General features: G+C 33.3%; 1 protein-coding gene across 1 annotated transcript in view; it reads right to left on the reverse strand.

Annotated features, from left to right (window-relative positions):
• The window catches only part of NBEA (neurobeachin), a 655,079-nt gene that overhangs the window by 493,188 nt on the left and 149,570 nt on the right, over window positions 1-12,321 (reverse strand). The window contains exons 12-13 of the mRNA XM_029938475.1: window positions 2,504-2,656; window positions 1,186-1,354 (exon numbers count right to left, since the gene is read on the reverse strand). Coding sequence (XP_029794335.1) covers window positions 1,186-1,354; window positions 2,504-2,656 — 322 coding nt within the window. The remainder of the gene's footprint in view (window positions 1-1,185; window positions 1,355-2,503; window positions 2,657-12,321) is intronic.

A 12,321-nucleotide genomic window follows, 5' to 3' on the forward strand; every position in this document is an offset into this window, starting at 1 on the left:
TGGGCATTATCAAGATTAAAAGCAATAAAAAAGACATAAATGACAGAATAATATGTCAGATTGTATAATATAATTTTTAAAGTCTAATCAATAAAAGACATTAAATAACCTAGTAAGTGAATATTAAAATAGTTCAATGTTATTTTCCCTTATCAAAAATAGTTTTTAATTTTTTTAAATATTTATTTTTGAAAGAGTATGAACTGGGGAGGGTCAGAAAGAGAGGGAGTCACAGAATCTGAAGCAGGCTCCAGGCTCTGAGGTGTCAGCACAGAGCCCAACACAGGACTTGAACTCACGAACTATAAGATCATGACCTACGCCAGTCAGACCCCCAACCAATGGAGCCACTCAGGTGCCCAAGAAGATTTTTATAAAACAACGACTTTAAATGCCTTTGTGAGTATGATGAGAAAAGCCCTACACAGTATCGACTTGCAATTATCCTAAATAAATCCAACAAGGAGGTAAATTATTATATACAAAGATATAAGTCACTACATTATTTATAGAATCAAAATTTTAGAAATATGTAAATGGTACATTCTTTTAGGTTACTATGTAGAGCCAAAAAAATCAAGAAAATCTCAATTTTGTGAGAGAGTTTAAATATTTCACACATTTAATGCAATAAAAATTAGTGGAAGAACACACCAAACATGTAACAGTTATTATCCTTGAGGCTTGGGTTATAAATAATATATTTCTTCTACATCATTTTATTTTCTTTGATGAGTATGTATTTTTATATAATTAGGAAAATTAGCAATATTTTTTAAAATAACACAGTAAAAAAATTAATTTCTACTATACGTGGAATAAAGGGTAAAGTTTGGGGAAAAATATAAAAAAGGCAACAGTCTCAAAGCATCAAAACTATATTAGATCAGTGGCCATGATCAATTTCATCCGTTTTTAATATTATGATTATATCTTCCTGAGTCACAAGTACACTGACTAAAAGACAGAGTATTATTTTTTACCTAACTTTATTCCAAAAATAGTTTAATATTACAAAACTATAAACTTCTCTATCACAAAACGCTCTCAATACATATGGCTACTATTTAAGAAAGACAATAGTTCAGTGATATTTTCATAACCATGCACATCTGTTCCCTATAACAGCCCTCAGGATATAGAACAGCAGCAGTACAATGAATATAGTGGTAGAGTTGTACTTACCTAATCCTTTAGGTGTAATGCCACTACTGTCAGCAGGATTAATGACCCAGTAGTAGTATTTTAATGTGTGCATTAGCTGTAATACTGTTCCTACTCTGCGTATGGTGGTGTAAATGGTAGCAGTCCCAATAAATTCAGCAGACAAGTAAGTGTATAGGGAAAGCTGAACCTAATACAGAATATTAGCAAAGCATTAAAACAAATTTAAAATGCCTCATGTTTATTATAAATATATATTTTAATTTAAATGCAATTAGTAAATGCCAAGAGAGGACCATTTATTATGGAGTTAAAGTAACTTTTTATTAAATATTATTTATATTTTTAAAAGAAAATAATCTGCAGCCAACACATTCTAATAAAACTTATTTTGATAAAGGTAATCTAGTAGCTAATCCCAATAAAATAATTTAAATGATTTAATAATCTATCAAAAGTATCTGATAGGAAGATCAAATTATTTAAGAAGTTAACTAGACTAACGCTTTTAATCAAAATACATTTCAGCAGTTCAAAGAAACAAATTAATATCAGTCAGCTATATCATACTTGGAAAAAATATACATAGTCATATGTCCTAAAAGTTCACATAGTTTCAAAAGTTCTAAATCCAGTCCTACAGTATCAGAATCTAAGCATGTAAGCAGAGAGAAAACAAGTTAAACACCTGGTTTAAAAAGTCAACCAATTTCAAGTTTGAATGTAGCACAAGTAACATGCTAAACAATAAAAGTCAGGACTTATATTATTTAACCAAAGTTATATGGAAAACTTGAAAACCATAAAAGGAAGCTCACATTCATGAAAAATGTTTATTATTGACTTATACTAGACTATAACATGGCTAAATGTAGCTAAATTTAGGTATAAAAATAATAAAAATCTTATGTTGATATATAAAAATAATACATATGTTTATTTTTAAATAATGTTTACAATCATGATATAAACTCTATATTTACAACAAAAGTAATTTTGCAGTCATGACTGTACTTATCATGGCATAATTAGTTACTTGTTACTTTCCCTTTCCTTAGTCTTAATAATCAGTGCAACAAATTCTTTCTTGAAAGATATGAATCACAACCAATAACTTCAGAATGCAACTATTACATCAAGTTTAATTTAAACTATAGTTTCATTTAGTTTAATATTTACATATTTGTATTTTGATTGCTGACTCTGTGAAGTACAACTGCTTCAGGTTGGCTATAAAATAAGCTGAAAAATCCAAACAAATGCATTCTACTGGATAGTTTACATTCATCACCATAATTATTGCACTAAAATACAATGAATGAGAACAAAAAATGTATACCTTTGCAGGTGTATGTATCCAGATGGCTGGGTTGAATAAAATGTGGTCACAAAGCTGCTTTAGCAAAGGTGCTCCGTGAGATAAACCATCAAGGTATTTTGCAAAAGATAAAAATTGCTCCAGGACCGCTCTAGTTATATGAACTCTTGATGACTGAAGAAAAAGAAAAGATTTTCAAGCTAAAAATATCCAAAATATCAAATTTTAAAATTGCTGACTTACATGAAGTACATATGGATTTTTCATATGCCATCCCTAATACTTTTAGTATCATATGAAACTATATATTTCCTTTGCCATTCAACGTCAATACTCAGAAATGAAACATTTTAAGGTAATTCTCTTAAATGACAGTTTGTTACCTGAATCCCTTTCGAGAACATATGCAGATAAATAACTCAAGGTAAATGCCACTCTCAACCCAAGCTAAAGAAATAAAAAAAGCTATGAATAAAAATTGTCTCAATCCATTTTTGTGTAAACTGACTAAAGAAGAGATCTCAAAGAAAATTAAAATGGAAGAAAATTAATATCATGATATATCTCTCCCCCCCACACACACACACACACAAATACTGGGAAACAGAACTGCTTTCTTAAGATCCAAGAACACTGGAAAATAAATTGATCCCACCAATCCACTAAAGCCTTTCTTCATAAAATCACAAGTGAGCTGATTATGGACAAATGAATTCATTTAAAAAAGCAAATCTCACTTTCCCGGAAATACTGCCCCCTTTGTCTTTTATGACCCTGGGTTTACTCCCCAGAGCCATCTGCTTAAAAGATGGGAACTGATGGGGCACCTTGGTGGCTTCGTAGGTGCTGGACTCTTTGCTTAGCTCAGGTCATGATCTCACAGTTGGTGAGCTCCAGGCCCACACAGGGTTCCATGCCACTAGCACTGGGCTTGCTTGGGATTGTCTCTCTCTCCCTCTCTCTCTGCCCCTCCTCGACTTGTGCTGTCTCTGTCTCTCTCAAATACATAAATAAGTTTTAAAAATTAGTTTAAAAAATTTTTATTTAAAAAAACGAGAGTGAGGCACCTAGGTGGCACAGTCAGTTGAGTGTCCAACTTTAGCTCAGGTTCGTGGGTTCGAGCCCACGAGCTAATAGCTCAGAGCCTGAAGCCTGCATCAGATTCTGTGTCTCCCTCACTCTCTGCCCCACCCCTGCTCGTGCTCAAAAATAAATAAACATTAAAACAATTTTTTAAAAATAAATAAAAATAGAAAAAAATTTTAAAAAGATGGAAACTGATGAAACCTATTTATTTGGCTTTTCTTTTCTATAAAATCACTCTTCCCTAGATGATATTTTATGCTTCCACAGCTTTACAGAACAACAGCTCTATGCTAAACACTCCACCAAGATTTTCAACTGCCATCACCAATATATAACCTACTAACCTAGAGAAATGACAGGCCTTCCGTAATTCAAACCAAACCTTAAAGCTGCATTGGTCAATATAGTAGCCACTAGCTAACTGTGGCTACTGAGCCCCTGAAATGTGGCCAGTCCTAGGTGGTAGTGTTCCAAGTACATATACACTGGATTTTGAAGGTTTACAATAGAAGATAATACAAAATGTCCATTACCCTTTTTTAACTGAGTATGTACTGAAGTGATAATACTTTTGGATGTATAAGATTAAATAAAGTATGTTATTAAAATTAATTTTACCTATTACATGTTACGAGACATTTTTATGTTTTCATTTAAAAAATTGTTTGATGTTTATTCATTTATTCTGAGAGAAAGAGAGAGACACACACAGAGCAATTTAGGGAGAAGCAAAGACAGAGACAGACTCTGAAGCAGGCTCCAGGCTTTGAGCTGTCAGCACAACACAGAGCCTGACATGGGGCTGAAACCCATGAGCCACTAGATCACAACCTGAACCGAGGTCCGAAGCTTAAATGACTGAGCCACTCAGGCGTCCCTATGAGAAATTTCTGAATAACATACAAGGTTTGCATTACATTTGGACTGGACAACACTGCCTTAGAGTACAATTTCAGATGAAAATATATAAAGGAAATGCTGTTCTCTAAAAGCTGACATTCAAATTCAAATGTCAAATATATATATATCTCACTACACAAATGTGTTCTTCCTCATCTAGTGAAAGTTTTTGATCCTCTCTAGGATAAAGAATCACTTACCACTATACCCTGAAGTACAGGTCACACCACACCTTTATTTCCATTATCTACTGATTAAAGTCCAAATATGAGGACAGGAGAATTAAGGTCTAAAAGGGACTAAACTGTCTTACCAATTTTACTTCCATATGGTTTACCTATACTCATCATGCTCGTGACAAAGGCAGCTCGATAAATTTGACATAAGCATGCCATGCATTTCCTAAGAGGTCACAAACTCATACGATTATAATATTCAAATAGTTAACAACAATGTAAAAATTATGGTAGGAGACAATAAAGAGCAGTGAGAACAGATGAAAGTACCTAAAGGAATAAAAATAAAATAAATAAAATACGATTCAAACCTAGAAAACTTTTCATTGAGCCAAACAAATTATTTCTTTGGAAAGTCAGTTTTGCGTACACAACACCAGTTCCCTTCATCTGCCTTCTGTACCACGCTCCCCCAACTTGTAAAACCCTTGCATCCATTTTCTTTACTTAAAGGTAGATTCAATACTTTTCATTTATTCATACAAAAAATATGCATGTTGAGTACTTACTATGTGCCAGGGACTCTCCTTGGCACCGAGGAAAGAACAGTTAACAAAACCGAAAAAGCCCTGCCCTCAGAGAACTTATTCCAAGGAAGTGGGGGAAGGGACATACAATAACATAAAAAGGTAAAATATGTAACAAGTTAGATGTTAGTAAGTACATGAAAAAACACAGAGCAGATAGGAAATTTGTGGAAAGGTGATTAAGAAAAGGTGTTTCTGACTAGGCAGCAATTAGTTTGAAGTAGAATATGGATAGCAATGTCGTGTTAATGTTGTTGTTTGTTACTAGGCTTTTATCGCTAAGCGTTTGACAAAACACCAGTGGTGGGTATATAAGCAATAGTCCTGCAAAATGCAACCTAAGGCTGGGAGAGTAACTTTAAGTGAAAATTTTATAAGATGGAAAAATGATCCTAACAAGTAGTTGAACTGTTAAATGGTGGGAAGGGGGAGATATAAGCAAATAAATCATTAAAGAAAGAAAAATAAAAGCTTGGGCATTCATTTTAAAGAAACTGTTATAGAAAGAATGCAGTGCTTTTTAAAATTGTCAACCATATGTTTTCACTCATAGGTCTAACAAGAGAAACCTAACAGAGGACCATGGGGGGGGTTGTAAAAAGAGAGGGAGGGAGGCAAATCATGAGAGACTCTTGAATACTGAAAACAAAATGAGGGCTGAAGGGGGAGGGGGAAGGGAAAGGGGAGTGATGAACATGGAGGAGGGCACTTTTGGGGAAGAGCACTGAGTGTTATATGGAAACCAACTTGATAATAAACTATAAAAAAATGCACCAAATAAATTCTTGGAAGTTTAAAAAAAATAAAATGAAATAAAATAAAATGAAACAAAATAAAATACTTAAAATTTTTAATAAAAATTAAAAAATTATAAAATTAAAAACTGAAAAATTAAAAAAATTCTCAACCACTTTCTTCATGAGTAGGGAAAAATATTAAAACAAGAGATCAATGATTATATAAAGCTTAAGCCAGCTCCTTCATTAGCTATAATTTGAGCTAGCTTATCGTATAGACTATATTTTTAATCAGTAATGATGATTTCAAGAACATTATCTGATAAATTCTACTTTTACACTTAAAACTCTGAAATAGAACAGTCAGATCCTGTTCCTAGATAAACATTTTCAGAGATCAGATTTGATTCTATAAAACAGTCATGTCATAAAGAACACTAAAGCAATATAAAATCAGACAGGCCATTATGCACATATGCATTTGAGGAAGTAATTCATAATTTGGAAATAAGTTTTCAACTTGCTCTGTGTTATAGAAAGATATGCGAGAAGCATCACATGAGGCCTTCCTTCCGTATTACTAAAAAAAAAAAAAAAGCAATTAAGCTCTTGGGTAGTAGTTTTTATTCTAAAATGGATTTTTATGAAATGCCTTTATAAAACAGTTTTTTTTAATTGGCCTACTCAAAATCCTACCAGGCAGAAAACGAAAGTTCCCTTCAGTAGCGTGTTACCTTTACCATTAGTAGTACATATTCCTCCTGCCTTGTATTACTATTAATTATTCACAAATCTTTCATTCCTGATATAAAAGAGGATACTATGTTATTCATCTTTTTTTCTGTCTGGTGCCTGCCATTATTCTTCAGCTGATGTTTAACTCAATTCATGTCATATTCAAGAAAAGAATAAAAAAAGACAAAACACAGATTAGGAGAAAAGAAGATAACCAACTCTGTTTTAATGTGTTTTCTTTTGATTGATTGCTTTAAAATATTTTTTATTTTGATATTTGCTGTCATTTTCTCAAGTAAATCTATTGTAAAAAGAGTTATACTTGGGTAATTTATGGTTATAAATCTGTAAAATGTATGCTCTGAAATTTAAACGATGTAACATTACTTTTGTGTGGTGACTGGAAACATAACTTGTAATATGATCTATATGAACTGTAAGGGAGGATATTGAAAAAAGAATCTGAGAAGCTGGGGAAAAGTTATATGATAACATTCACTCCATAAGTAACTAAATCAAATAGGGGCAATGGATGTTAAAGGGGAAAGTTGCTATTCAGCAAGAAGAGGTCTTTCCCACATTTAGAGAAGCTCACTATGGAACAGATCACCAGAAATGCTCATTAAAATTTTTTTTAATGTTTACCCATTTTTGAGAGGAGGGAAGAGACAGAACGAGAATGAGTTGGGGAGGGGTAGAGAGAGAATCCAAAGCAGGCTCCAGGCTCTGAGCTGTCAGCACAAAGCCCAACAAAGGGCTCCAACCCACGAACCGTGAGATCATGACCTGAGCCTAAATCAAACAGTTTAACCAACTGAGCCACCCAGGCACCCCAGAAATGTTCATTTTTATCGCAGAAACCATTCTACACATATAGAATATACACTATATTATCAAGGAAATTGTGGGAAACTGCTTTAATTAGTAGAGGTATATCATAAAGAAGTTGATCCTCAACATCCATTTCAGGACAGCAAGATTGAACTTCAAATAGCTTAATCCAATATGAATCATTTTTGTGTTGCTGTCATTGCTATTCTTTGGGGGAGACAGGTAGACAGCAATTAGTTCAGAGAAACAGCATCAACATTTTTGTGGCAACAAATGATTCAAAGTCGGTCAAGACATAAGGTGAGCAATCAAATTAGAGAGAATATGTTGTTTAATAATTGGGAGAAAGGAGCTCTTCTGCTACCTCCAACCTGGATGGGAAGGCCTTTCGCACTAAGTCTACCTGGAAACCTTCTTATTACCGTAAAGGATAGCAGCTATAGCATCAAATAGAATTATCAGTGAGTTGGCAGAGAAGACATACAGAAAAAAAAAAAAAAAAAACCAAAAACGGATCCGTGATGACATAATCGAGTCTCAGACAACCAAACCCTAAAGCCCAACTCAATGGATATGTTTTACTGGTTGTACTGACGTACTCTCCAACATTCCCCCATCCCGTTTCTATGCTCCAGAGGCTACCATGCCTGTTGGCTTACTGTTGGATTTGACTAGTTATAGACATCAGCTGGAAATTAAAGGACAAGAAGAAAATGAAGTTGGGGTATTGATTCTCCTAGCTTCACCCTTTGAGGCCAATATACTACTACATTCTTTTACATAAGACCACCCTCCAGTTAGGTACAATTTCTCCTAGAACTACAATTTTTCTCTTTGAATTATGATAAACAATCCTCTCAGCTCTTCAAACTTTGCTGATTCCCCTTAACAAGGCTCACAATTTTGTACTGAGCCTTGCATTAAGTTCTTCTCAATAAATGAGTTGGGAGTATGATAGCTGTTTCCCGCCGGGACTATGACTGATAAGCCACCTGTCATTAGACATCCAGTTACACTAGCAAGAATGTTTCCTAACTGTTCAAGCTACTGTAATCAAATCTTTAAATTAACAACAACCAAAAATACTGAAAACTTTAGATAACCTCTAAGTTTCCTTCAAGCTTTTATTTTGGCAAAATAAGTACCTCAAAAGTTAGTCTAAATGTGATTAAGAAAGCTTCTCATTACACCACCTTGTTTGATACCTATAAGTTATACCTTCTACAACAAGGACATAAAGCTAAGTGATAGTTCACTATTAGCTTGTTATTATTTGATGATAAATAAAAATGGAACTTAAAAAAACTAACTAAATAAACAAATAAAATGAAAACTTTATTATCTATACTATTCACCTAGGAACTGATGTTTTAAATAAAGCCATACAAATATTCATCCGAGAAATTGAAAAACATTCTTTTAGGTAATAAAACAACTACAAAAGTGCTTTTCATTTATGCAGTTCAACCCAACAAATATTTATTGAGCACTCTTTTAGGTGCTGCAGATACAACAAAAAGGTGAGAACAAAAGATATTTTCCTTGCTGTCATCTAGCTGAAGCTTACATTCTAGTGAAAAGAGACAGAAAATAAATAAGTAAAAAAAAATTAAAAAGGCCAGAACTATGCTGTCAAAAATTAGTAGAGTACAGAGACAGTGATGGTTATGGAAGGGGTAGTATTCTATTTAGAGGGATAAGGAAAGACTTCTCTGATAAGATGTCATAAGCAAAATCCTAAATGAAGTGTAGAATGAAGCCATGTGGACATCTACAAAAAGAGTGATGAAAGCAAGATAAAAAGAAAATGCAAAAGTCTTGAGATGGATTCATGCTTGCCATTTTAGTTTTTAAGGGAAAGGCAAAGAGGCTTTTGCATAGCCAGTGTGTCCAACAGAGAAAGTAAAAAGGGGTATAAGAAGATGATGTCAGAGGTACAAGAACTGTGAATTTATTTTGAGTAGGATGAAGTAGTAAAGTGTGGCACATTTTAGGAAGATTAGTCTGATTGCAAGAAAAATAGACTGTAGATAACCAATGGTGATAGATGGTGACTGGTTGAAATCAATGTGATAAAGAAAAAAGTAGCAGGACAGTAAGTAGGAAGTAGTCACTCACTCTGGATGTATTTTAATACCAAGAAACATCATTTGCAGAGAATATGGATTTAGCGTGTGAATAGAGTCAAAAAGGATTAACATTTTTGGTCTTTTGGTCTGAACTATGTGAATGGCAATGCTTTAACTAAGATAGAGAAAACTGAAGGATGCAAGATCTGAAAGGAAAATCAATCCTTAAAATTTAGAAACAGGAGGTACAAGCAGGAGAGAACAAAATAGGAGACCAAGGAGGTAGGAAGAAAACAAAGAAAGCTGTCACAAAATGCAATTGAAGAAAGCATTTCAAAGAATGAACATTAAGCTGGAATGTTAACAGGTCAAATAGGATGAAAACTGATAAACTTAAGATGTAACAATATGAAGGTTACCAATGACACTGACATCAGCCATTTGAAGGATAAAAGCCTGATTGGAATATGAATCAATCTAAGACTAAGTAGGATTCCTGGACTATAAGGACAGTTTAACATTTGAAAACCAATTAATGTAATTCAGTAAGAAAAATTTGAAGAAACAGCATAATTTCCCCAAATAATGGAGAAAAACATTTAATAAAATTCAGCACTTGTTTATGATGAGGAAAACTTATAAGCAAACTTGTAGTAGGACAGGTTTTTAATGTGATTTAAAAATCGGCTAGGGATGCCTGAATGGCTCAGTCAGTTAAGCGGCTGACTCAATTTCAGCTCAGGTCATGGATCTCTAGGTGGATCTCTAGGTACATGAGATAAAAGCTGTCAGTGTGGAACCTACTTTGGATTCTCTCTCCCTCTCACCCTGCTCCTCTCTCACATGTGTGTGCTCTCTCTTTCTCTCAAAATAAATAATTTTTTTAAAAAAATAAATAACAATCTACTGAAAGTAATCTACAGCATATACCATACTTAGTGGCTAACTATTGAAAGCTTTGCACGTGAGCTCTGGAATAAGCTAGGGATGTTCACTACTACAATTTCTGTTTGGCACTATGCTGTAAGTCTCACTAAAATATTAAGGGGGAAAACAAAAAGAATATTAGAAAGGAAAATATAAAAATTTCTACAAAGAAATATATTTGAAAAATTGACAAACTAGTAGAATTAGTAGAGAAGTAACAAGACTGGCATATAAAAGGTCAACATGAACACCAATTATATTTCTCTATATCAGTGACAAATTTAAAAAAAACATTTGAAAAACCTCAAGAATGTAGGAATAAATCTAGCAAAAAGACAGAAAGTTGTCTACTAGAAACCTACCACGGAAACCTAAATAAATAGGACCCACTAAATGTATGAATTGAAAGGTTCAATATGATACAAGGAAACACATTGAAAACCCTAGCGTTTTTTCGTGAAAATTGACAAGCTGATATAGATGATAATGTAAAAACCCACATATAGGCAAAGCAATCTTGAAGATTGCTTTCCAAAATGGGATAATCATAAAAGAAAATGAAATGGTGACCTATACTAAAATTAAGGACATTCATTCATCAAAAAAAAGAGAGTGAAAAAGCAGACCGTAGAGGAAGTGATATTCAGAAGACATACCCAACAAAGGTCTCAAATCCAGGATATAAGCAGAATTTCCACAAATCAATAAGAAAATGATAGAAAATTCAAATGAAAAAGGACAAATACTTCAAACTGGTATTTAATATGAGTGGATAACTAAAAGACAATAAATGTATGAAAATGTTCAACTTAATTTGTCATCAGGGAAATGCAAATTAAAACATAATGTGTGGGGGCGCCAGGCTCAGGTCAGATCTCATGTTCCTGGGTTCGAGCCCCACATCAGACTCTGTGCTGACAGCTAGCTTAGAGCCTGAAGCCTGCTTCCGGTTCTGTGTCTCCTTCTCTCTCTGCCCCTCCCCCTCTCATGCTCTGTCTTTGTCTGTTTCAAAAATAAATAAAAAAACATTTAAAAAAATAATAATAAAAAATAAAACATAATGTGATCTACAGAATGTAAAACTATCTTTGCAAGTTATATATCTAATGAAGATTAGTGTATAGAATAATAAAAAAATTCCTACAATTTAATAATGAAAAGAAAATACTGTAATTTTTTTTAATGTGCAAAGTTCTAAATAGACATTTCCCTAAGGAAAATATACAAATAGCCAATAAGCACATGAAAAGGTACTCAACATGATTATATATCACAAAAATGCAAATAAAAAAATGATATGCCATTTCAAACTCAGTAGGAAGGCTAGAATAAAAAAGACACTTAACCAATGTTGACAAGGATGTGAAAAGTAGAAGAAACCTCACACACTGATGATGAAATGTAAAAGGGTGGAACCACTTTGGAAAACAGTCTGGTAGTTTCTCAAGTGGTTAAACACAGAATTACAATAGGATCCAGCTAATCAATTCATAAGTAAGTATCTACCTAAGAGAAATAAAAACATGTCCACACAAAAACTTTGACATGAGCGTTCATAGGAGCATTAGTCATAACATCCGAAAAATGGAAAAAACACAAATCTCTATTGACATTAGAATAGATAAATGTGCTGTATGCATACAATGGAATATTATTCAGCCATAAAAGAAATGATGTACTGATATATCCTACACATGACAGTAAGTGAAATAAATAGGATACAAAAAGACAAATACTATACAATTCCACTTACATGGGATATCTAGAATACACAAAATCCTAGAGACAAAA

The sequence above is a fragment of the Suricata suricatta genome, chromosome 4 (assembly GCF_006229205.1).
Source record: "Suricata suricatta isolate VVHF042 chromosome 4, meerkat_22Aug2017_6uvM2_HiC, whole genome shotgun sequence".
Taxonomy (NCBI): Eukaryota; Metazoa; Chordata; class Mammalia; order Carnivora; family Herpestidae; genus Suricata; species Suricata suricatta.